Genomic DNA, 26,028 nt, shown 5'->3' with positions numbered 1-26,028 from the left:
AATCAAAATTTGAAGTTTTGGGAATTAGGAGCTGACCAGAGATGTATAATATATGTGGAGAAATATGATGATTCCATTTATTTCTTTGACAAAATCAAGAGAACAGATGTGTTAGAAATCATAGGGATTTATACTCTATACTTGAATGAAAAAAGGTGGAACATATTGATTGTGGGAGGAAGAAGGATATGAGAACATTGAAATGACATGAATTGTGATGATATGAAGTGCTGCTACTTGAATGCACTATATATAGTGGAAGCGATTGAGAGACGATGGGGAATGTACTTCTCAGAATCTCCATTCCAGTTCCTGATATAAGTAAATGCTAGATCTCGCAATGACTGTTCAGCCTTCACTTTTCTTCATTTGGAATGCATAATTAAGAATGTTAATTATATTCAGATTTTATTAAGGGGATCATCTTTGGATGTATTTTGGCTCATTTCTAAACTAACTGTCTAATGTTGCCACAGAAAAGTTCTATCTTGTGTTGCATGTGGCCGCTTGAAGACAGCTTTTCAGATAGCATCTCGAAGTGGAAGCATTCCCGATGTGCAATATGTTTCTGATATGGTTTGGTTTAAACCCTCCTCCTATACTGCAGTCTGTTTGCAATCTCAATCATTTCATGTGCTAACATATCTGTAAGTCAGGATCAATATTTCTGAGGAAGAATGCATGCTTTACCTATTCCAGTATCTTTAGCAATACCATTTACTAATTAAAATCTCTATGGATGCTGTGATCTAGAAGTTCTGTTATTCAATACTTGACCTAAATTGAACTTTGCATTATAAAGCTTGTATGAGAAGAGATTACTATGGATAATCTATTTGAAGATCTCACGCAGCCATAAGCTCCTCACACAGGTTAATAGATAAACAGAATGCTGCAATAGTGTTTTGCAACAGTTGTGCCATCTGGTGGAATGCCTGACATAATATAAGATGGAGATCACATGTCATTCTGTTCTGTATGGAACTACAATCGTACTATGGTTTATCCCAGAAGAGTAAATGCACTTATCCAGAGATGGCATTTTACATATTTCAAAGTCACATGAAAGTTGATTTGTTGGGTTTGCGTTTATTAGATTTCATAATACAATATAGGAGGAAAGCCCTTTTCATGTTCCAGTCTTTAGAATTTACTGAAATCTGTTGTTTTGGTAGCGCTATTTATTCTTCAGAAAAAGAGAAGAAGAGAAATCTGGTTGATTGCCTTTCAAATAAATGGAGGTAGAAGCACAAGCTGGGCTAGGATCTAATAGATTTATTTAACTCCAGAAACTTTGAAATTACCTGACCTTTTTCTTTATGTACCTAAATTCCCTGCCTTTTCATTGTTATCTTAAATGAATTTGGTCAACCCCTAAATGAAAGAAAAAAACAATGCACCTTGTAATTGTTCAACTACATTTATAATTAGGTTGATCAGGGGTATTTCAGAGTTTTTCCTTCTATATTATATTTGTCATTGTTCTATGTATTGTGTGTCAGTGTTTATTATTTTGAATGACTGCTTATTGTATCTTGAGCGTTCTCTTCACTTCATAAAACCTTTTTTCTTGAATTTTGTGATAAGCCCATCATGTTTTGCTCCTTACATGGAATGATCTGTCTTTCCAGGCAAAGCGCACAGGTTTGATTTCAGTGGTAGACATGTGCAAACAATGGCTCTTGGGGCAGAAGTGATTCCTTCTATTCTTTATTGTAGATGGGTAAAATGCCAACATTCCTCTTCATGCCTAGGTCAAGTTCCATGCTTTTTATCACTTACATTTGCACTTGATGCTTGTGTTTTGCAGGCAAATAATGACTTCAATTCACCAGATTTGACTCATTGGATAATGTGTATAGATAGAAAATGAAGTGCATTTTTTCAAGAGATGCTGATGATTACACTCGATCTCTGCACAATTTCTGTATATAAAAAAGGTTGAGTGTGGTCCTCACCAAGCGGCCAATATCAAAAAAATGTGTATGTATATTACCTAATGGATCTCAGGAAGATACAAAATGTGACTTCTTAAGATTCATGTTATTGCAAGACATACAACAGGAGGTGAAACCATGTCACTTTTCAGGGAGTACTGTGTGGCAACTATACATTGTTTGTAAATTATCCATTGTGGATCTTTGAGGAGTCAATGTAAAAATCAAAAGAATATTGTGTATTTTGCTTTGCATCACATTTCTTCCCTGCACGTTAACATCTGGCTATGTTTTGTAAATCTCTTAGTGAGTTTCCAGTTCTTACAATTACTTCTCTTTTTACCTTAAAAGCCAGTAGGTTTGTGTGTCCCACTTAGTTGTATCGTTTTTATGCTCTTTTTTACTCTGAAAACCAGTTAGCGCGTGAAAGATCCTTATATGTACACCAGCTTTTTGTTTTGTAGGTATTAGCAAAACTTGTGTATATTGTTAATCTGAATTTCAACAACTATTCACTGCCCATGAACCTTCTTACGACTTTATAAGGAGATTCTAATCGCAGCATACGTAACTAGCTGTCAATTGGGTGAGAGTAAAAGTGATGTACACCAATTTATGCACTGTGACTATATTCTAGTCAAATGATTGGACGTTAATCGTCCAGCTAATTGTGCTATTAGAAACTTGAATTTGAAGAACAGTATGTTCATAATTGTACTGTTTTTTATCAAAAAGAGGGAAATACTAATGCCTCCTTAAGCAAGGTGCCCACTATGCAGGGTAATAAATATAAGGACCAAAGTTGCTTGGGACTTGTTATGGTCCTGGCCTCAAGCCATGGATATATCAAAAAATGAGCAAGTTTTCTTTATATAACATTGTTATTAATTACATGAAACTAGAACCTAAATAATGAGAAGATCGAGGTAAGAGAAAAAAAATATCCAAGTAGTATGGCTAGCATATTAAACTTCACACGTCCATTACATTTCTTTGGAAGACAAGTGTCTACACTTTGCTTATAATTACTAAGCATGAAGTACTCAATTTATGATAGCAATATCTCCATATTTTCATTCCATTGTCATAAATTATGCCTAACTTTATCATTAGTTAAGACGCCCATCTTAGCAATAGCTTTGTACTATTATCATTGACTATAGAGGTGAGGGTCCACCATTTCTCACATAGACCCATGCAGGAAGTTTTTCCATGTAAATCCTATCATTACATTGCATAGCCACATGCTTGTAAGTTGCACACCTGTACATCTCTTGAAGTATCACAGGTAAACAATCGCTTCAATTGTGGAAACAAAAGTTTATACAACATAATATCCATAAACAATTTGACCTATTTGAAAATTGTGGCAAAAAGTCACTTTCCAAGAACTAATTTGTTACCTAAACCATCATCATTTACCAGAAAGATGGATCCCTCTTCGAAAGAACATAAGTTAAAATAGTCATATGAAAATGCCATATACTTGTTTTATCATTCTCCACAACCACTATATTCCACATTCAATCAAATATGCTTTTCAACTTTTTGTTACTATGATATAACCAATCTCACCGTTAATGCGATTATTATACAAATACACCATTTATCTTGCAATTGACAATATCTGTGTACATGAATATATATCTATGTTCCATCATATATCAACCTGTACTTCAATCACATATTTGCTTCATTTCCCTCTTTAGAGATTATCTTTCACCATAGAAAAGAGATCAGAGACAGCACTCACCACATTTTAAGCAAAGAGCTCCCAAACAAAATTTCTGTACTGCAGTTGTCCCAGTTGTTAATACTTGAAGAAAGCATCATATATTGGAGACACTTCCAATTTTGTCGCATGACCAAATAATAACTTTTCGGCATCCAATGCCTTCGCAAAACATAATATAAGAGCTCTATCAGCACAGCTATGCCAAATTGCTCTTCGTCTCACATCCTAAAACACTCGTCCAACTTCCGATCGATTGAACTTTGGATAAGTTCACAACGCTTGAGCAATTTTGTGAAATCATCCATGCTGTGTATGATATGGGGTGATAGAGATACACTAGGTTCACACAAGCTTTCAACATGCACATGCAAAGATGATCCTTCTACTGCTTGTGGCATATCCAAAACAAGTTCTGGCTGCAGAGCATATAACTTAGAATCTTGATGTAAGTCGGTAACAAAATTATGTTCTATGTTGTATGGACAGTTTTCGGCTGGGTCAAGTTCTAGTCTTGCAACCTCATCTTTCTCTCTGTCCACATTTCTGCAGAATTCATCTACCATGCGTTCCAGCTTCATCTCCCCTTCAGTACGAGCTTCAATAAGCCTTGTAAAGTCTACACCATCGCCTCGAGCTACTCTATAAGGTTCCAGCAACCCTTCGATATCAGCTGATGTAAAACTGTTAATTTCAACGTCATGGAGCGATAATGATCCAGAAGTACTGGTCTCAATTATAGGATGAGTCAATATATCATATAAATTTGAACTCTTTTTGAAGGCTTCTACTTCTTGGATTTCCATCTCTATCATTTCATCCAGTGTAGGACCACTAGTATACTTGGTAAGATCAGGAATGATCGACAGATATTGGATTTCAGAAGCATCCAATGGTGGTCTTTGAACCCACACAACTTCACTGTTGAGAAGTGTCAACCTTGTCTGATAAAGCTTCTGGAAAATCAGGGCCCAATTTGGTATAAGCACATGCCCTCTGTTTGCTGTCTGCTTGAATATGCATGCATTTTGTATTGTTGCACTAAATGCGTGCAATCTTAAGTAATCGCCAGTATCTACATAATCTTTTAGCATCTGTTCAAGCTCAACTTTCTGCCTCGTCAAGCTTGCCATGCTTCCATTAAACCTCTGACCGCAATCAATAGTTGGAAACTGAGGAAGTTGACACATGTAAAGGACCTCTAGAATAGAGTCAAGGTTGGCGGCTTCATTCCAACCTGAACTTGGTAGCAGTGATTCTACATTTCCTAAGATCTTCTCCCTAAATATATCTATGAGTTCAGTTGGTGGTGAATATGGATAACTGCAAGAAGCTGCACTAACGATTTCACGGGCTGTCTTAAGCAAATCCTCATTAAAGCTTCGTACACACATTTCAGGGGTCACTCGTGATGGTTCCATTGCCAAGAGCCTCTTGACAGAAAGCTGTACATGCTCCATCACAAGGTCATGGAGAGACACAGACCTCAAATATGGTTGAGAAGGTGCCTTTGATGCAAGCCACAATATTCCTTCCTTTAATATTTCCTCACTATAAAAATCCCTTGAAGCAGCATTTCCAGGATTCTTTTCCAGGGCACATGATACAGTCCAACATGCTATCTTGGTTTTGTCCAAATTATTCATATCCAAAAACATGGCAATTGTGTCTGCTTCATCAAGGTTATGGTAAAGACTGCATACCTCAGCTCTGACAGATTCTTGCAATTCCGAGTATATGACAAGGAGGGGAAGAGCAATCCCACTACGAAGCATGTTCACTAAGCCATGAAGACGCCCTCGTTCCTCAGTTAATGATGCACTTTCTGAAAGAAGAAACAAGAGGCCATTTGCCCCTTGACTAGTTTCCATGGCCTCTACTTGACCATTCTTAAAGTGAAGATCTCTTGCGATGTAGAAACAGGGAATTTCACCATCCCCTTTGTCTTCATTGGACATAACAACACTTCTCTGGTTTAAAACTGGTCTTGAAGACAATATATCATACTTTTTCTTATTAGATGGCATTTGATGTAGAAGCTTTGCAAGCAGCCATTCACCAGCTTTGTTACGTCCTCCCTCAACTCCCATTTCTATGTCATGTACACGAGAACACACAAGAAGCTTCCAGCATACAAATTTGCTAGCAGGACTTTTGTCTCTCAAAGTAGAATTGACCAATTCGATGACATCTAATCCTTCCCACATTCTCTGGATCTTAGTAAGTCTTTGCTTTTCTATTTCTGTTATATCAAAATCAACTTCAAGAGTTGCCAGGAGAGAATCCTTAGTATGGATATTAACCTGCATTGAAATTAAGAACCACACAAAATGACATTCAAAACTGGTATTAAACGTAAGTGTAACATAAATCAAACGTGGAACTAAATTCTAGCAACCTTCCGCTTATCCCTCACTGGAAGGCCAAGATGGAAAGTATGAAGTGCCTCCTCAAGCTTTGTCTCTCGCCAAACCCTCTCTTCTGCCCTCCATGCTGCCTTTGCTTTCCATTTCCTGAAATTGAAATCATTGATTTACCAGTCCACATGCTAACAACATATCAAAGAAGTAAAAATCTCACCTGATAATAGAAAGGGCTCTATGGTGCTCTGCTTCAGCTCGCAAAGCTGCCTGTCTTTCCTTTTCTTCTTGATGGTAATCTCTTTTAGCAACAGGCGACTTGGTTTTTATCAAATCCCCAGCTTTTGGAACTAACACCATCGAAATATCATCTTCAAACTTTCTGATCCTTTTCTCCCTTGACAAAAATATCATGTTGTTATCTGGCTTGTGATCCAAGTGAACCTGCTGTTCTGAACGAGGAGAAAAACTTTTCCTTCGCTTGCCTATAGAAAATAGCTCATTTTCTTCGTCTCTTTGTAATGCACTAACCATAGGATTTGCAAACAAATGCTCTCCAGTCACCACATTTATGGTAATTGGAGCAGTAGTGGCAGCAAAAGGCATTTGTGTCGGCTTGTAAGATAAAGGCACATCAGACTTCTCCTGATGGTTCTTGACCGTTTCTTCTACAAGCTCTTCCTCTTCATAGTCAGGCATTTCTTCATCGGCTAAAACAAGTGCCACGCGATTCAAGTCCGATTGTTTCTTTAGTGGAGAGCTTTGAAAATCTGGCTGTCTCCTCATTGAGGGGCTTTGCAAATCTGATTGTCTTCCAAACGAAGAGATTTTCTCGAAAGTTGGTTCAACAAAAGCCTTTTGTCCTCCAGAAAACAAGACATCATCTATCACTTTTTCAGATCTTTTCTCTTCTACCATTCTTGAGCGGCGAGTTTTAAAATCTTGACCTTTCTTGAGATACGGTCCTTCCTTCACCATGTATGGCTCTTCATAAATTTTCAGAGAGAATCCATGGTATTCTACCAGGTCCTCCACATCTTCAACCTACATGAAAAATAAAAACCCTGCATAATTATTTAGTCCCTTGTCATGTTGAACCATAGAGTAGAGTGTCAACAGTCAAGAGCAACCATCATGTTGACATTTGCCTCATAACCTTTCAACTGCTTGGGTTACGTAGACATCTTTTGGGGCCTATAAACAACTGCCATTGTGTGGACAAATTCTGTAATAAAATAGTGGTAAAGCTTGTCGTGACATTGACAGTTCAAGCCCTACTAGAGAGGAACAGCTATAGTTGTTTATAATGGCTTGTCAAAATGGCAAAGATCAGATGTTCTGACATGTAGGAACCCCAAGAGAGGTGAAAGCACAATCCCTTCTGCCTAAGAAAAGACAATTCACTATCTAGAGTAAGCCTATTGACTTGGCAGCAGACCAAGCGTGTGTACACCATTATGGAAGTCTATGGTAAGAATATAAGAAGGCATACTAAATACCAATTCACTTGAGAAAAAGTTAATGTGTATAGCTGTGCAGATACAAAGTATGCTCGATTTTGGTCCTTTTACCTCCCTAGAGGAAGACGTATAAGGGTTCTCAAAATTATTTCATGTTGCAGCAATATTTGCGTTTCTGGACGCAATAGTCTGCACCACACAAATTCATGGTAGGAAATCTTTAATAAGATGAGACACTTGCAACAAACAGAGTAACCTTTCAATGCCTTCTGAGGAAAACTAAGCATGATTATGATGGTATAGTGGTACAGCTTGACAGTTGTTGGTCAGAAAGGCCCTGCAATGTCGAATATATAAACAACACACATAATCTAAGTTTTTCACAAAAGCTATAGCATTTCTTACCTCCATAGCTAGCCAATCTGCCACTTGAAATAGAGGAATTCCTTGGTTCTTTTGTAATCCACTGTAGAGTGATGCTATTGCCTGGCTTCTTAGCTACAACAAAATCAAACCCATCCATCAAAAAAAATCTATGGGAATGCGTCATTGATCGTATTTAACTAAAAAGATAAACTTACCTTTGAGAAATGTGCATGCATAAGACATGCTTGGAGGTAAGTTGCATCTCTAGCAAGCCTGAAAAAGGCTAGATAGTTTCCAGATCTGCACGCTCTGAAATCAAGAGACAAATATGCATATATTAAGCGTAAGCGGCACTTGCTGATGATCAAAACATATGGAAAAGAATTTCAATGTTTCAATCTTCTAACCTCGCCACCTTTCGAGCAAATTGAACATCTGGTGTATTTCTCATCTCTGGAGTCATTTTTGCCAAATCAAGAGACAGTTCAGCTGGTTCTACCTGCCCAAACAAAGAATCAGAGTTACAGGTATAGTTGGTGCAATCTATATTGTATAACCACCACATAGAACCATGTGCTTCATATTTTACCACATAGCCAGGATGTTTGTCAAGTTTTAAAAGTGCGTAGTATCCTCTGAGCTCAGCTTCATTAGGACATGAGCTCCCTGATTTCCGAAGGTCATCATACATGTGGAAAAGATCAACTGATGTCTTATTCATTTGTTCTATGTTTAAATGGGCATCAAATCCTTCTGTAAATCCTTCTCCTTTGACATATTCACAAAGCTCGTGCATCGCCAATATGTGGAACCGAATCTTGCACACATCAGTAGCATTTCCTTCAAGATCAAGAAGCCACATATACATATACATAATCTACATAACTTTTTCTCTATTGTGTTTGCTATATTTGTTTCTGTAGGCATATACGGACCATCTGTTCATGCATAGAAACAGCCTGCATGTTGAAGATGTGTTGCATCCTAAGGTCCATCCGGATAGCTCTCATTCTATCCCACAAAAAATTGTGGAGCCCAAGCAGCTCATCATCATACCCTCTGTTTAGGAGTCCCAATAAATGACCCATCGTCATCGACAAAACAGAAATTGGTCTGATCAATGAAGGATGCTTCTCAGCTGTTCTTGTATACTGTCACCAAACATTATGCAAGAATTGTATGTTAAACATGAAAGAATGAACATGTATTAGCGAAACATGCAAAAATATAGACTGTAGATACATGCATAAGGAAAAAAGTGTCAGCACTTAACATAGGACGCTTCACAAACCTTTTTCACAGCAAGATCTATGCTTGTCTTATTCCGATCTCCATCTAGTCGCTCCAACCGATCCAAGTCACCTTTCCGCTCTCTTTCATGACGCTCAGACTCTAAAAGAAAGAGCACATAGAAAGTTCAAGCACCAAAATTTCTGGAATCTAGAATAACTAAAAACATCATTAAGTCCAAATTGACATCAATGGTACCTGCGCACATATCTGGGCAAGCTCCGAGAATAGGTTCTGTAGATTGCCAATCCCTTTCAGCAAGTCCATCTGGCTCTTCCATTTCTACTGTTTGGTCAAGGTCTGCCTCTCTTTTCTCTGGGCTAGGGAATCTGTTGCCTCCCTTGACAGATTTATCATGTACATTTTCCTGTTCTTGCTGATGAACCATTCCAGAAGTTTTCACATTTTGGTTCATGCCATCATTGAATCTTCGGAAGCGCCTTTCCCTTGCCACTTCATCCCTATCCAATTCAGATGAAGAATAACATGTGAATATTTGTCATCTTTTTTGCCCCGTTATGGTATTATCACCAGTTACCAGCAGCAAAATGGTGGTTACCTTTCATTATTAGTATCGTTAGTAGGTTTGTCTGAGGCAAATAGCTTTAAAGCTTGATCCCGAGTCGGTTTTGACTTGCTGCGAGCTTGTGAAGTAAAGACTTGGGAAGCTGATGCCTTTGCCGATGATATTATTCTATGGGCCACATCATCACCACTACGAATAGGATGTTGGCTACTATTATCAACAACAGGAAACCTTTTTTGGAGGGTTCCGTCTGCCGACAACATTGGTCTTTTGTTTAAGTCGTTGGCACCAAGAATAGGAAACTTTCTTGACTGGCTGTTATGATCACCAGCAGAGGATCTCTTTTGCGAAGATATCGTAGTGTTTTGGTTTAAATCACCAGTTGGCTGGTCATTCTGACCGGGAATAGGAGATCCCTTTTGGAGGATTCCCCACGTAGATGCTACAGAATAATGTTGTGACGATTGAGGAGTGTCAACATTACCTTCTTTTCTCTTTGAAATTCGACCAAAATCAGCATCTGGCATATTTAACGGAGGTGAATGCTGAGGATGAACTGATCCATGGATAGGTGAGGTCTTCCGTGCCATAGTATTTCCATTCATTTGTTGAGGCTTCGTGAACGGTGATTTGTTATTGCTGTTGCTTTGATTGTTTGAAGCCCAAATGGATGAGGTTGCTTTCTGTTTCCAGGTGGCGGAATTTTTCATTGAAACAAATGGTACATCTACATTTGATATTTGGGTATCTGTAGTATCAGGCACCCCAAACTTGGCTGCTGGTTTATGTGCATTCTGAATAAACGGCATTTTATATAGCTGATATGATAAATTTTTGTTGCCAAGAAAATTTGCCCTGCTTTTGATGAACGATCATTAAACAAATCCTTTTCTGCGTCTTCTATTAAGAAACAAAAACCAGAAGATCAAAGCTAATTCAAAACTGAAAACCCTAAGAAACAAAGTTTATTCCAAATTGCTAAACTTGAATCTTAATACAAAGTTTATTAAAAAACCCATGAAACACGGTTGATTCACAATACGTGTGATGTTCTATAAAAGAGTTTCAATGAATTCCCATTTGTGCCTTTGATGAGTTAAAAACCTAAAAATACAGCTGTTTCAAAAATGTTGAACCATAAATCCTCTTGTTTCAAAACTCAACAGATATCCATGTATTTTGGTGACAAACACAAATGAATACCTGTCTTTTTCTTCTATGAGCTCTGAAATCACAACATAAATGTCAAATCCTAAAAAAACAGTTAAACGGAATATTTCTATAGACAAAAACTTAGAAAACAAAGTTTCTTGCCATGTCTTTGTTGGAATAGTATGTCTGAGTTTATATGTAAATCTTATATGAAGATAAAAAAACAAAACCACAAACATTAAAGTTCTTTCAGACCAATGACATGTTTTTCATGGGAAGAACCTGATTGACTTCTTGACTATTTCTTCTATGACGAAAAACCCTAAAACCACAGCTCACCAAACACCTGTGCCCTGATGTCAGTGAAATCTATTTCATGTATGGGTCTTCTAATGTTCAACTATTTTAGCTGAAAAGTCCAATTCGCTAGAAAAACAAAAACATTTATAGGCAATTTTGACTAGAAACAATTTTCTATGATTATTTATAGGTTTCTTACAAAGTAATGTAGGTCTCCAAAAGCATTTAGGAAAACCTTTAGAAAATACAGTTGATTCAAAATCCCAAATGCCCTAAAAAACATGTTAAAGCAAAAAAAAAATTCTGTTCCTTCAATGAAGAGAAAAACCCAAAAAACACACAGTTGACAAAGATCCCCTAAACCTTAAAAACAAGGTTATCCAAAATATCTGTGAGCGCCTTATATACAGAAATCCCTGATCCCTAAAAAAATACAGATTGAAACCCCTAAATATTAACAAACACGGTCGATTGAAAAGAGTGTGTCCTTGTTTTTATTTTCTGTCACGAAGCAGATAACCCTAGAGAAAAAAACATCAATTGAAAAACCCTAAAGAAAGGAAACGCAGTTGATTGAGCATGCCAGTAACCTAACCCTCCATAAGAAGCACAGTTGAAAGCTCGGAAAAGGAAAAAGGATCAAACCTGGCGAAATTCAGTGCTCGGTTACAACTTACAGGAGCATCTCTACGACGTCGATGGCACACTCTCTGTTTTCTGTCTTCTGTGAAGAACTGAAATTTCAATTTTGATTTAAGTTCCTCGCTCCTGCGTTTATTGATTGATAATTGCGTTTGTAATTTATTTTTTTGCCTTTTTGTCATTATTCAAAATCTTAGAACCATATCCACACCACCATGAGGAGGAGGATGAAATTTCAATTCTGATTAATCTAAATTCTGATTAATCTAAATTGACATCGGACAGTAAGCTGATAATATTAGGTTCGTGGGGATTCATTCCAATGAGTAGAACACCGAAGCTTGATAGTTGGTTGGCTGTGTTTATTTTTCTGAAAGATATTTGATTAATTTAATTAATTTGGTGTATAAAATGTCGATATCCTGTGTTCACAATGTGATTACTAGGTGATCAAAATGGTTGTGAGTGATTGCAGATCAAAACGAGTATGTGTTTAGAACGATTAATTCCAAGTTAAGTTGATCGTTATTTGGACCGTTAATTTTGTTGTTAATGAAACGATCATTACAGGTGGTTGGCTTTGCCAGTTGGGCGACCTCATAATTAAGTTGGGCGATTAACATTATTAAGTTGGGTGACTAACATTATTAAATTGGGCAACCTCATTATTTAGTTGGGCGACCGCATTGTACACCTGAAAATACACCGAATATGATTGCGGGCAAGTATGATGCAATATTCCAAGGTGAAACAAATATGATCATACACATCGCGTATTCCAAGTTTCCGCATTATTATCCACACAAATTATCATATACCTTTAAAACATCACATATAATTGTCCAACATATCTTTGAAGATTGAGAGGGTATTTCCAAGTTTCAAAAAATATGTTACAATCATACAGACAAATTATCATATACACCATTAAACATCGAATATGACCGGCAAGATAAAAAATGAACGATATTCCATTAATAAGGGTATTTGATATACGATGTATGGCGGACAACCATATACAAAATGATTCCTTGTATAAGGTATGGGTGATGTCCAAAATACAAAATGTTACAATATACAATGTAAGGCAATATTGCAACGAAGGTACAAAATTTACAACATCCTGGATGATCCCGAATACGAAAATCCCAAAACTCTTCGTGCCCACCAAGCGATATTGAGCCAAAGGCATTGCACATCTTCGTGTCCGAACCAATTCTCTATGCCTTGGAACCAAATATGTATAATACCCAAGATCAATAAAATCCACATCCCAAATCCAATCATACTTACAAAATCTGGATATGTTCCACCCAAGAATAAACTCCACTACCAACATCTATATGGTCTTTATCTTGTAAAAGCCACAATCCCAACGATTTGGCTATGTTGGGATGTGCACTACGTGATGTCAACCCTCCAACACAATGCAACGGTCATCCAATTCACTACATATTGTCTAAATCGTGATAACTGCAAGACTCTTTACGATGTCAGTCGTCTCATTATTGAGTGGATCACAAAAGACCACTATGTTGGTCACCTTAGTAGCGTCCATGTCATGTGGGTTATGCCACAACTTTGTCCACAACATCCAATGGCATGATACCACAATCGGAATGAAGACGAAATCGCACTCAGACACACATTCGAAGATGTCCCACACCTTAGAAGTTTGCTTGTGTAGATACACCCACAGTGAGTAGACTATGGTGAATTGTTCTGACAACTCTTGGGGCAGCGAGTACTCCATCCACATGATAAATAAATGTCATGGTCCATGCTAATGCCATTTCTCTCGCCTTGCACATCACCTGAAGATCTGACTCCCCCATGTCAACGACGAGATCGAGCCTTCCGCATGCAAGCTGGTACCTATTTCAAAGAAGAAATGCAATTTGAATTGAGCCACTTGACAAACTATTTTTTCCAGTGTCAGGATCCATGAGTTGATGATCTTCATGTACCCGATATTGATTGTGGCCACACCCGGTGCTACATCCTCTTAATTTGATGTTAATTGAACCACAATTGTCACCGGCTCCACCTCTTTCCGTCTAGCTTGAATTTTGGGTTGTCTTCATCTAGGTGCCGATGGTGGTGTTTTGTTAGATGCAGGATGGGATGTGTATGTATCGGTTGACACACCAACATTTTTACACTACAATACATCCAAATAGACACATCTTATTTACAAAACAAAAAGATTTATGTCACGTACTAAAAAAGCATCAAAGGTTTATACTTACATAAGAATCCAATTCAGCTTCAATCTTATTCTTCAACATCTCCATCCATTCTTCATTTTTTGAGTTGTGGGTGGCCATCTCTTGATCAATAAATCTAGCCACGAAAATTGCCTCGGTGTCGTGTCGAAGGTCAATTGAAGTGAAGTGGAACTACGACACGACCTTTATCTTCAACTTTCAAATGTTTGATTGTCGATTTCTTTGGTACTTTATCTTGAGGTCTATGAAATGATTTAGCAACCTTTGGCACTCATAGTTGTTGAAGCATGCCCCCGGAGTACCCTCCTCCTCTATCCTCATCCCTCATGGTAGCACTATATCAATGTCATGTGTCTTTCACAAGTCTGCCTCCATATTTGATTTATTTCAATACCATCTTTGCTCTCGTTGGCAAGACTCAAGCACGATACATGACTGATACTTTCCTCAGGAATCTCGCCCACACCTATACAATGAGTTTGGGAGCTCACGATCTATCGTTGCGATTATACATTAGAATTGTTGGGCATATTTACATAACTTTAGGTGGAATACAATGAAGTACATATATCATTATTCCTAACCAATCGGGATCGAAAATTATTCGTGACATACCTCCCCTCACTAAGATATATGTCACCCTTATCACAATCAAACCAGTCTTCGTACTTGGACCTGGCAGCCATATATAAAATCAAGCAAAAACAATAATAATAAATAAATTTTAGTGGAACACCTCATACATACATATTCTTGAAACTACGAAGATGGTTGTAACAACTTATACATTGAGTGTGTGTTAATCTATTGTTTGGCATCCATCCTATCTATGTTCGTATAATCTTTGTCCAAAGGAGGGCCTCCACTAAAGAGAAAGGTTTTCAAGTTATTTGTTTGCTAATTATTGTTGGCTAATGACAGTTCCTTGATTTCAAGTTTCTTCATTTCCATTTTATGTAGTGCAATACTTAATTCAAATATTTTAGACGATCAAAGCTAAATGGATATTGCAACCATAAAACCTAAACCTTACAAAAGTTAGCACCAAAATTGTTTTTTTCTGCAAGCACATGCAAACATGTGAAGTAAGCAAGTGACAATGAAGATGCTCCAAAAGCATGTTGATGGTTGGTTGGTTGGTTTTGTTTTCCCTCCACAAATTCCAAGGTTTTATACAACGTTGAGTACCATTTAGACGACCACATTTGGCCAAGTGACCACACTTGGTTGGGCGATTGAGCTGATGATAGTTGGGTAATTCACAAGTAGTTGGTTGACTAAGGGTGTCAAAGTTGGGCGATTACTAAGAGCTTTTTTATTTGGCGTGTTTTTTTTATCCACATTGGATGGTGTAGATCGCACACGCCCTCACTTGAGCAACCTACACCATCCGCGGCCACGATTCCCTCACTAGGCTCATTTATGATTTTGGTGCAAATAGACACGTCACGTACATATGTATATTTTTCTATCCATCATCTCATTACCAATGTGTCTATCTGCTACCAAATCATAAGAGGCCTAGTGAGGGAATCACAGTCATGGACGATGCTTGATGTGTTTCGAAGGTATGGGTTAATAACAAATTGTATAGAAGGGAACCACTACATTGTTCATGTATCTAATTGCTTAGGATCAAACGAACCAACATTATATCAAATTAACCTTATATCACACCCTAAATTGTAATTGTGGTTAATTGGTGTTTGAATATAGCATTAATCTATGTCAACATGTGTTTACCCAACCTTTTATGCATGATGCTTAAATCACAACACCTTAAAAATATGATGCCTTGATAATAGGATTGACTATCCATGTACGAAATTTCTCATTATCACGTGAGAATTTCTTTATGTAATTTCAAGAAAAGAGTTGCATATGGAAAACAAATGACATTCAAATACAAGTTTTGCATTCTTTGCATGTCAATGTTTAATGGTATTGTGTTGTCTTCGGGTTGTCAAGGTAGGTTGTTCAAGGTACTTTGTGTTTTGGGTTTCTCGAGTACAATCTAGGCAAGTTGTGTAACAAGGCATGGATTGTTTATGATGAAGCCACGTACATTCTCATTGTACATGGAGACTTCCACTTAAGGTCAAGTCATGCAAGCCATCATCCACTTGACTACACCAAGATTGGTGCCAATTTGACTACTTAGAGGTGCAATGAAGCCACATGGCTGACCAATTAACATAATTGATTGACAAGGTCAATTCAATGCATGGTTTCGATTCACAGCCACATGGCTGACCAACGATTACTAGTAATTCCGACTTCATGCCAACGAGTAGCAACTTGCAATCTCAAATTCCCTTTATCTTTTTTGTTTGTCGTCCATTCAGTATAAATCAAACTAATAGGTAGCAATGGCCCTGGTTTCGGCTCAAACCCGAACCGTTAAATCGTGGCTTAATGGTTTATTGGTTCAAAAATACATAAACCGTTTGGTTTGGTTTCAAATGTTATGATCTGGTTTAGTTTTGAATTTCATGGTTTAACAGTTTTGGTTTAAATGTTTATAGGTTAAAAAATATTCTTAAATTTTCACCTTTAGGCCAACTTTAAACTTTAAACTTTAATCCTCTAGGCTCTAACTTATTAAATTTTATATACATTATAAGTAGAGTGTCCTTTTGATGTATGATTATCAAATTTATGATAAGTATGATGACCAAAATTATAATATGTATAATGATTAGATTAAATTTATAATAGGTATGATGACCAAATTTATAATAACTGTCATAACTAAATTCACGATAAGTATTGACCAAATTTATGATGATTTTCTCAAATAGATTCATAATATGTATGATAATCAATAACACAAAAAAATGATTTGGTTTGGTTTTGATTTATGATAAACCGGTTTGATTTGGTTTTTATTATAAATAATGGTTTGGTTTGGTTTCAAGGCCAATAAACCGAACCGAACCAAAACCAAACCAGGCACATTGCTAGGAGTGGGCAAATGAAACATTGGTTGGTTGGCTAGGCAAGTAACAAAAAGATTAGCAAAATTTGCTTCTAGATAGCTCAAGTCGTAGGAGGGGTTCAAACAAAGACATGAGCAAAACTTAGAAGCATGTAATTTGTCAAGGTTTCCAACTCCGCCCTAATCCCTTAATTGAAGTCCAACTGGAAAAGACCAATTACTATATCCAAACACTCCTCCCATTGTTGAAAGATGACCAAAGAAAGTACATTAGTTAGCACTAGGGGAATTGAAATGTTATCACTACATTTGTCATACATGGTATTATTACCACACCATCACTTCAAAAAGTAGGCTATTACCTTATGATTAAATAAATGATCAAAAGAAGAGTGCAAGACGCTTAAACATTGACAAAGAAACATTTCCTACTTCAAATGTTTACAATGCCACATTACGTGTTAGGTTCTCTATCGGTTTACTATCAATAATGCATGTTGTTCTCTAACCTAAACACCAATCTCAAATCATACTTGTGAATATGATATCTTAACCTTCTTAACAACATTGAGTCCTCTTCTCTATCAATGCCAATATGATATCTTAACCTTCTCTAACATTGAGCCCTCTTCTTAACTTTACAACATACTTCCTCAGCCCACCTTGGGGAGCAAAAGTGAAGACGCTCTTCATATCTCGATGGAACCATGGCTATCATTCCATAAAACCCAGATTGATTGAAGATAATCTTCATTCTACTTGAGACATGAACACTGAATTATCATTTTAGCCATCGTGCCTCCCATCTTGACAGAGATTTCCTAGCAACATTGCAAAACTCTAAAGTCCAGATTAACCATAACCATCCAAATCAATTCACTATTGGCAAATCCAATAAATATTGCAATCCAATTATATCAAAAGTTACAGATGTTGTCTACCTTCCCGAAATTAACCAGGCTACTCCACCAGATGCAAAATATTACCACTTAATTCATCTATCATTTCCCTACTTAATTCATCTCATCTCCTCTACAACAATCACCAGTCAACAAAGAGATAAAAATGCATTGTTTCAGTGTTCCTGCATAACTGTCTATTTTGTAAACGTGGTATGGTTCTTTTGGACTCATCATTTGTTTTGAAATTTTTCTGGGATGTGAATTTGAGTTTTATCTGCATAAATTGTGTTTTGTTCCTATACAAACTCAATAAAACATTGGACACTGTTATGCTTGCACATTAACATGCAGAAAAACTTCGGACTGCACTTGTAATACAAGCAATAAAATCCACTGAAAGTTTAACGGAGTTACCAGACTCTGTTGGTAATTGTAATACAGACAGTCGCATCTTAAAAAAAACTCTGTTGGCAATTGTAATACAGACAGTGAAAACAACTGAATGCTTTTGGAGTAACCACATTTGTACATTTTGTCATTGCAGGATTAAATAAACAGCTATAGAAGAAACTATCTGAGAATTCTATTTAGAATCAGTAAAGAAACTGAATGTTTCTTGATTAACCAGATTTGTGCATTGTCATTGTTGCATTATATCCACAGCAACATAAGAAACCATATGACATTCCTCTTTAGAATCACAAATAGACATTAAAATGCAATCCTCAAGAAGTGAACCACGTTCACCATTGCAAAGCTTCAGATTGTCATTGCAGGATAAGATAAACAGCTATAGAAGAAACTATCTGAGAATTCTATTTAGAATCAGTGAAAAAAACTGAACGCTTCTCGATTAACCAGATTTGTGCATTGTCATTGTTGCATTAAATCCACAGCAACAAAAGAAACCATACGACACTCCTATTTAGAATCACAACTTGACATTAAAATGCAATCTTCAAGAAGTGAACCACGTTCACCATTGCGAAGCTTCAGATTTCCAAGGAAGGTGTATAAGCAGCATTAGCTCTCAAGCCATCTTAAGAAGAGAGCGAAATCTCTTAGGCGGCCACTGCGACTGTTTTTGAGAAACAAGCCTTTCACAAATATCATCATCACGTTATATCTACCATACAACAAATTATTTTCGCAAGAATACCTTGCATCAAGAAAATTGTTACAACAATAAGCTATAGAAGCATCACCGAATGCAGAAAATCATGGCCAGATCTTCAGGTATCCAAGGAAGTGTGTGAGTAGCATTAGTTCTCTAAGCTTATTCATAGAAAGATTAGCGAAAGCTCTTGGGCAGCCACTCCAAATGTTTTTGAGAAACAAGCCTCACAAGGCATCATCATTAGGATATAAGTCATTATTTCAATATTAACAATAGAACATATCTATGATATCCTACGAACACCTTTTCATTAGAACAATTTTCTGGCACTTTCGCAATTTCCTCTTTTCGCCGAGTCAGATCAATAAGAATTGATAAGCAAAAGCTGAACACCGATGAATTGTGTTAGCTTGGTATTAATTTTCCATCTACGCTTCAGCATTTAATTTGTCTTTCCGAAAACATGCAACGATCAGGCTTTATATAGAAGACATTATACTACGACAACGTGTCTCCACTCAATTAATGCAGACGAAGAAACGAAATATCAGGCAAATTGATGGAGGATCTTCAGATATCCAAGGAAGGGTGTGAAAGCAGCATTAGCTCTCAAGCTCTTTCACAAAGAAAAGCGAAAGCTCTTAGGCGGCCACTGCGAATGTTTTTGAGAAACAAGCCTTTCACAAAGTATCATCATCAGATTAAAACAGCGTTGTTCAAAGAATGAACGGAGAGGTATGAATTGCGAAAAAATACCTGAGATTAGGTTTCAGGGCTCTTTCATAATCGAAATTGAGCACCAAGAAGATATATTTGACGTTAAGATGTGAGTAAATCTTATCAAAGGAGCCTTTTCAGACAGGATTTATAGGACATACGACAATTACATCTCCATTACCACTATTACTTATAGAGGTATAAACTAAGGCAGATGAAGAAACGAAATATCAGGGAAATTAAAGGACGATCTTCAGATATCCAAGGAAGGGTGTGAAAGCAGCATTAGCTCTCAAGCTCTTTCACAAAGAAAAGCGAAAGCTCTTAGGCGGCCACTGCGAATGTTTTTGAGAAACAAGCCTTTCACAAAGTATCATCATCAGATTAAAGCAGCGTTATTCAAAGAATGAACGGAGAGGTATGGATTGCGAAAAAATACCTGAGATTAGGTTTCAGGGCTCTTTCATAATCGAAATTGAGCGCCAAGAAGATGTATTTGGTGTTAAAATGTGAGTAAATATTATCAAAGGAGCCTTTTCAGACAGAATTTATAGGACCTAGAAAAACTACGTCTCCACTTCCACTATTACTTATAGAGGTATAAACTAAGGCAGATGAAGAAACGAAATATCAGGCAAATTGATGGAGGATCTTCAGATATCCAAGGAAGGGTGTGAAAGCAGCATTAGCTCTCAAGCTCTTTCACAAAGAAAAGCGAAAGCTCTTAGGCGGCCACTGCGAATGTTTTTGAGAAACAAGCCTTTCACAAAGTATCATCATCAGATTAAAACAGCGTTGTTCAAAGAATGAACGGAGAGGTATGGATTGCGAAAAAATACCTGAGATTAGGTTTCAGGGCTCTTTCATAATCGAAATTGAGCACCAAGAAGATATATTTGACGTTAAGATGTGAGTAAATCTTATCAAAGGAGCCTTTTCAGACAATATATATAGAACCTCGAACATTTTACATATATAACCAGGTTAGATCTTATTGAGGATATTTAACCTAGAGATATAATGTAGGCAAAATGTGAGCGAATCTTATCTGAGTAATCTACAAGACAGGATTTTGGAGGACTTAATTACGCATTCACAAATATATATATATATATATATATATATAAGACACCGCTTGGACAGACTAGATATGCATCACCATATTACTAAAGATCATGCTAAAGTATCAAGGTCGAACAAAAATCAAATTTACGCCGTTGAGGATGGAGATGACAACATGTGCAAGCATTCCCCAATCAAAACAAAACCCTAGAGGAAGCTTATATCATGCCCTACGGCTCAAACAAGCCGAGAGAGAGCCGCAGGGGGGGGTGCTTACATCTTTGAAGCAGAAGCAGATGAATAAATTCCAAACGTACAAAAGTAAACTAACTCATTGAAATGGTGGAAGCTCAGAAGCATTAGAATCCATAAGACCATCCATACAAAACAAAACAAAACAAAACAAAATCGGAAAAAATACCACAATTTCCAGAGGCAAGAGGTGCGAAAGCTTTGATCCTGCTTGGTCTTCTCTGTCTGTCCATCCTGGTTTTAATCCATGAAAAAATAAATAAATAAATAATAATAATAATAATAATAAACCCTACCTCCATCGCTGCTGTCAACAGAAACCCTAAATCCGTTTCACACTTGCACTCAGAAATGTCCGGACGCCCAAATCTCAGCATGCAAGAAACAACTCAATGTCCTTCATCCCACACATATGGAACACTTGGTTTCATTCCAACTATATATGTTTGGCCCCCCTAAGGTTTTATCGCAATATAATCAGTAGTAGTAGTCGTATATGGGTTGTAAAGTATGTATGCAAATATCGAGAATTTCTGAAGATCTAGTGCTTGAGAGCTCTACGGTTCCAATAGCGACAAAACTGTGATGCCTCTATAGTCCTCCAAGCCTGTGCTTGACAAAGCCACCCAAAGCTGCTAGATTGCTTCTTCTTTTTTGCTTATTCAAAAGTTGGTCCTGCTTCCCAATGAGAATCTGACGCCTGATGTTGATTGTTGATGCAACAATAACGAGGATTGTTGGTCCTGTTTCTTTGAGTGCGCGCGCTTTTGTAAGGATTGTGTTTGGTCCATTGGTGGAGATGATTTGATCTATCTCAAAGTTTGTGGGTTTAAGACCTATGTTTATAAAAATAATCCTTTTGAACCATCTTTTCTTTCCTCCATTGCCACTTGTGGATAGAGGTCTAGTGCTTGTCTATGCATGTGTGATGCGCGCTTCACAACAAATTTAGTGAAGCTGACATGAACAATGTAGGGTGGTAGATGAAGGCATCACGGATGATGGATGCGGTCTTGGTGACGTACAACATGGAGGAGTTTATAATAATAAAAGGTGGCCCAAAGCACTTAATTCTTCCATAGGTAAGGAAGGTTATCGAAATAATATTGCACTACCAGTTGGAGCGTGGCAGCGTGAGAACCTTAGCTCGCCTAATTGTGTATTTTGCCCAAATGCAACATACCAATACAACACGCTCTGTGGGACTGCCCAAAGACCCATTGAATATGGTGGGGGGTTGGCCGCCTATTGCAATTATGCCAGGTGCAGGGCACAATCAAATGGGGAAATGTAAGTTGGTTATCATGGCAGGCCCCAATTGAGTTGCAGGTACGAGCATCAAGAGGAGGGGATGACTTTTGTGATAAAAGCACAAGAGGTTTTTTTTTCCAACATTGGCAATATCCACTCAACTCCGATTAATGCCAAATCTCAAGTTGTGGTGGAATTGGTCAACCCAATAACTCAGATCTGTATTCTATGGAAACAACGGTGTAGATGAGTCTTACCCAACCAAACCACGCATCCAATAATGTTAATGCAAGAAAGATGGAGTGAAGTTGTAGCTAGTCTAAAGAGCCAATATGATGGCCTCAAGGGCGGCTCCGATGGAGTTGAAAGACAACGACTGGCCTTTATCCAACAATGGTCATCCTCTCCCTTTCTTGAGTTTGTGGCATCCACATGCAATGGAACTATAGTGTCCCTACAAGGATTTGTATATAATACTCTCATCTATAAAATTTTATAACTAATGGAAGGAGTTTTTTTTTTGGAAAAATAAAAATAAAAATATTGTAGGATGAAAAGGAGGGAGCAATGGAGTATCTCAAGTTGGCGAGACGATTTGAGATACTCTACCAAAAAGATATGGATGGGTATGAAGCGGTTTTTTGAAGGTGACGTGTTACAACTAGCGACTAATGTAAGCTTGAGATAAGGATATAATAGATATAAAATAAGAAAGGAGAGAGAGAAAGAAGGGTACTGATCCACTTGATCACCCCTAAGCGAAGAGATCGAGACGGACTCAAGCCTCGATCGGCGTCCCATACCACCGTCGTGGCGTCGAGTCGTACCTGGTGCCGGCGCGCTCGCTACAAGAGTTGACCCACCACAATGACGGAATCTTGATGTAGTCGATAACATGTCAAATGAGGGTAGCTAGGCCTCATATTTATAGCCAGACTTAAGGCCCCCAAGCAAGTTCACACTTGGCCTAATGGGTCGTCCCTATCCCAAGGATTAAAAGTAATCCTTTCCTTCTTTACACTCTCGTTTAACCCTCACACTTTATCCACGTGTATAGAATACTATGATAAACTTACCATGGGATATGGTCATGCCCGTAACATACTCCCCCCTCTTTAAAACATTGCACTCTTGCAATGGAAAGTTAGGGAAGTTAATTCTAAGAGTATTTTCGCGTTCCCATGTGGCATCTTTGAAAAAGTTATCCATCCATTTTATTTTAAATTCTCGGATTATTTTAGAACACAATTTTTTTGTTTTAACATCAAGAATTCTTTCTGGTACATGTAGTTTAGAAGCTAATTCTTCAGAAGTAACCAGAGTTTCAGTTGTCATTGTATTGTCACTAGAACGAAGAAGTTCTCTTAGACGACTTACATGAAAAACTGGATGGATTTCATAGCCATCAGGAAGAGCGAGATGATATACTAATGAACCAATGCATTCGAGGATTGTAAAAGGTCCACAAAACCGTTGTCGTGAAGAAAACCATCCCCAGACGCAAACTGTGTATAGCGCGTGTGAACCGGCCCTTACACGTGGGCACGCCCCTTGTTGTATAGTAGATAGGTAGGCACAAAAGTCAAATCCTAGGTAGCAATATTCTATAGGGAGAATCGAGGAGTATCTCTGTCCGAAAGGACAGAGAATTTATGTGATGTAAACGGGTGAAAACGGTCTCCCTCCTTGAGCTATAAAAGAGAGGGAGACGGGGGAGAGAAGGTATCGCGCGCGAGAGGGGACGAAGTGCTATCGGACTGGGACCGAGTTCTTCTTCTCTGTTGTTCTCCATAGCTTTCTTTTGCGCAGGTTCTCAAGAGGCTGATTCTGCTCCGTGGAACGCCCGTGTGCTTCCGGTAGAATCTCCATCTTGCTCCCTTGCGCGCATGGGTGATTGTTAGGAACAGTACTAAGACAGAGAAGGAATTAGTACTAAAAGAAGTATTAGTACTAAGAGAGGTGAAGAACTCTCGAGAGAAGGAAAGAGTGAGTGAGAGGGAGAGAGAGAGAGAGAGAGAGAGAGAGTGATGATAGGAAAAGATATATATTATGTGAAGAAAATGTACAGTAGCTAGGAGGCTTAAGACTGGCGTTGAACCAATTTGGTTCGAAATAATGCCTTGTGCCTCCTTTTATAGTGTTCTAAGGAATACTCCTGAAGTTTCTAGAATGTTCCAGAGAAATCTGGAATATACATCAATTTTCTATAATAAAACATAAATGAAAATAATATCTATGTATTACAATGTATAGTCTAATGGTTGAGAGCTCGACCCATGTAGTATAAGGTCATGGGTTTGAGTCTTGCAATATCATGACACTATCCCCCCTTTAAAACGACGAGTGTAACGAGTCGTTTTGGATTGAGGACCCAGTTTGTCTGGATATTGAAGATGGAAGTCTTCAAGAAGAGCACGAGCATTGGTGACATTCTCTATCGGTTCCCAAGTACGGTCGCTGGGACTATATCCTAGCCAGTCGACTAGATAGTAGAGCTTGTTGCGAACAAGCTTGGAATCAAGGATGGCGGCAACCTCGTACTCAGGTCCATCTTCAAGCTCGATCGGGGGTGGAGGCTGTGTAATACGTCATGGGATGATGCTTTCTTGATAGGGTTCGAGGAGAGAACTATGAAACACCGGATGTATCCGAAGTTGTGGAGGTAGATCAAGACGAAAAGCGACATCATTAATCTTTCCGATAATACGGAAAGGACCTAATCGTCGATAATCCAACTTCTCGCATGGGCGAGTAGTCTTGATGTGTTGTCGGAGTAGCCATACCCGATCTCCAATGTTAAAACTAGATGAGAGTCGATGACGATCCGCATAAACCTTGTGTGTTTGTTGAGCTTGTTGGAGATGAGTAGATAAATCCGCTCGTATCTTGCGTAACCTTTCCAAACGATCCTCTGCGCAAGGATTTGTGGACACCTCTGGGGTTTCAAGTACACACCACCGGGGGTGACATCCCGTATAAGCATAAAATGGCGTAACTTTCGTGGATGCATGGATAGAGTTGTTATAGGCAAATTCGGCGAAGTGGAGAATATCTACCCAGTCATCCTGATGATAGCTAAGAAAGCACCGCAGATACTGCTCCAGCGTTTGATTGGTTTGTTCGGCTTGGCCGTCGGTTTATGGGTGGTAGCCGGAGGAGAGGTTACAAGTGACCTTGAGCATGTTAAAAAGGTGCTTCTAGAATTTTGACACGAACTGGGGTCCACGATCACTGATGATACTATCGGGAAGTCCATGATGCCGACATACTTCACGCATGACAATTTTGGCAGTGTCTTCACTGGAGATCTCCTTAGTACATGGCAAGAAATGAGCCATCTTCGTATATCGATCGACCACCGTTAGAATCGCTTTGAACCCTTTAGAGACTGGAAGATGTGTGATGAAGTCTAGAGCAATGGATTGCCACGGCTTGCTTGGAATTGGTAATGGTTCTAATAAACCATATGGATGATGCCTTGGCATTTTCGCTCTGCAGCATGTATCACAAGTCCGAACAAAATCCTCGACAAATTGTCGCATACAGGGCCACCAGAATGATCGTTGTACTAAATGTAGTGTTTTAGTACTACCAAAATGCCCAGCTGCATATGTGTCATGACAGTTTTGTACTACTTGAAGGCGGCAAGAACCATTAGGAACATACAAAAGTTCTTTAAAGAAGAGTAATCCATCATGGTATTTGAATTGCCGATAGTCCGTGCCTGGTGGTTGCGACTGTGAACACAACGCTCGAGAGGGATCAATTTGTGCTAGTATAGCTTGGGCAAATGCAT

General features: G+C 38.1%; 2 protein-coding genes and 3 non-coding genes across 5 annotated transcripts in view; 1 reads left to right on the top strand and 4 right to left on the bottom strand.

Annotated features, from left to right (window-relative positions):
- The window catches only part of LOC147867639 (zinc finger FYVE domain protein), a 50,905-nt gene extending 48,726 nt beyond the window's left edge, over positions 1-2,179 (top strand). Inside the window, exons 36-38 of the mRNA XM_087315730.1 lie at positions 477-576; positions 1,632-1,723; positions 1,811-2,179. Of these exons, the coding sequence (XP_087171856.1) occupies positions 477-576; positions 1,632-1,697 (166 nt within the window). The 3' untranslated portion in view covers positions 1,698-1,723; positions 1,811-2,179. The remainder of the gene's footprint in view (positions 1-476; positions 577-1,631; positions 1,724-1,810) is intronic.
- A 1,273-nt stretch (positions 2,180-3,452) lies between these two features.
- Positions 3,453-10,529, bottom strand: SAC3B (SAC3/GANP/Nin1/mts3/eIF-3 p25 family). Its single transcript, XM_087315420.1, has 11 exons — positions 9,705-10,529; positions 9,344-9,606; positions 9,147-9,247; positions 8,791-9,006; positions 8,445-8,672; positions 8,263-8,354; positions 8,071-8,164; positions 7,895-7,987; positions 6,250-7,073; positions 6,068-6,182; positions 3,453-5,972 (listed from the first exon to the last, which is right to left on the bottom strand). Exons 1-11 carry the CDS (start codon positions 10,478-10,480, stop codon positions 3,891-3,893), a joined length of 4,884 nt encoding a protein of 1,627 aa, XP_087171546.1. The 5' UTR covers positions 10,481-10,529; the 3' UTR covers positions 3,453-3,890.
- Positions 10,530-19,516: 8,987 nt separating this feature from the next.
- Positions 19,517-19,652, bottom strand: LOC147867637 (small nucleolar RNA SNORD14). Its single transcript, XR_015529423.1, has one exon. It is a non-coding gene; the product is annotated as a small nucleolar RNA SNORD14 (small nucleolar RNA).
- Positions 19,653-19,916: 264 nt separating this feature from the next.
- Positions 19,917-20,052, bottom strand: LOC147867636 (small nucleolar RNA SNORD14). Its single transcript, XR_015529415.1, has one exon. It is a non-coding gene; the product is annotated as a small nucleolar RNA SNORD14 (small nucleolar RNA).
- A 264-nt stretch (positions 20,053-20,316) lies between these two features.
- Positions 20,317-20,452, bottom strand: LOC147867635 (small nucleolar RNA SNORD14). The gene has a single exon (XR_015529422.1). It is a non-coding gene; the product is annotated as a small nucleolar RNA SNORD14 (small nucleolar RNA).
- Between the last annotated feature and the right edge of the window lie 5,576 nt (positions 20,453-26,028).

Source organism: Azolla caroliniana, unplaced genomic scaffold (genome assembly GCF_043228905.1).
Source record: "Azolla caroliniana isolate FFs.n. ecotype wild unplaced genomic scaffold, voAzoCaro1.0.p SCAF_2, whole genome shotgun sequence".
Taxonomy (NCBI): domain Eukaryota; kingdom Viridiplantae; phylum Streptophyta; class Polypodiopsida; order Salviniales; family Salviniaceae; genus Azolla; species Azolla caroliniana.
This window is presented reverse-complemented; position numbering and strand designations above follow the sequence as displayed.

What these genes read in the sequence shown, in the direction of transcription:
- SAC3B (XM_087315420.1), bottom strand. Translation starts at nt 10,480, where the DNA reads ATGCCGTTTATTCAGAATGCACATAAACCAGCAGCCAAGTTTGGGGTG. An exon ending in TGCATGCACATTTCTCAAAG is followed by an intron (nt 7,988 to 8,070) that starts GTAAGTTTATCT and finishes ATTTTGTTGTAG; the next exon opens with CTAAGAAGCCAGGCAATAGC. An exon ending in AGAGCCCTTTCTATTATCAG is followed by an intron (nt 6,183 to 6,249) that starts GTGAGATTTTTA and finishes TTTCAATTTCAG; the next exon opens with GAAATGGAAAGCAAAGGCAG.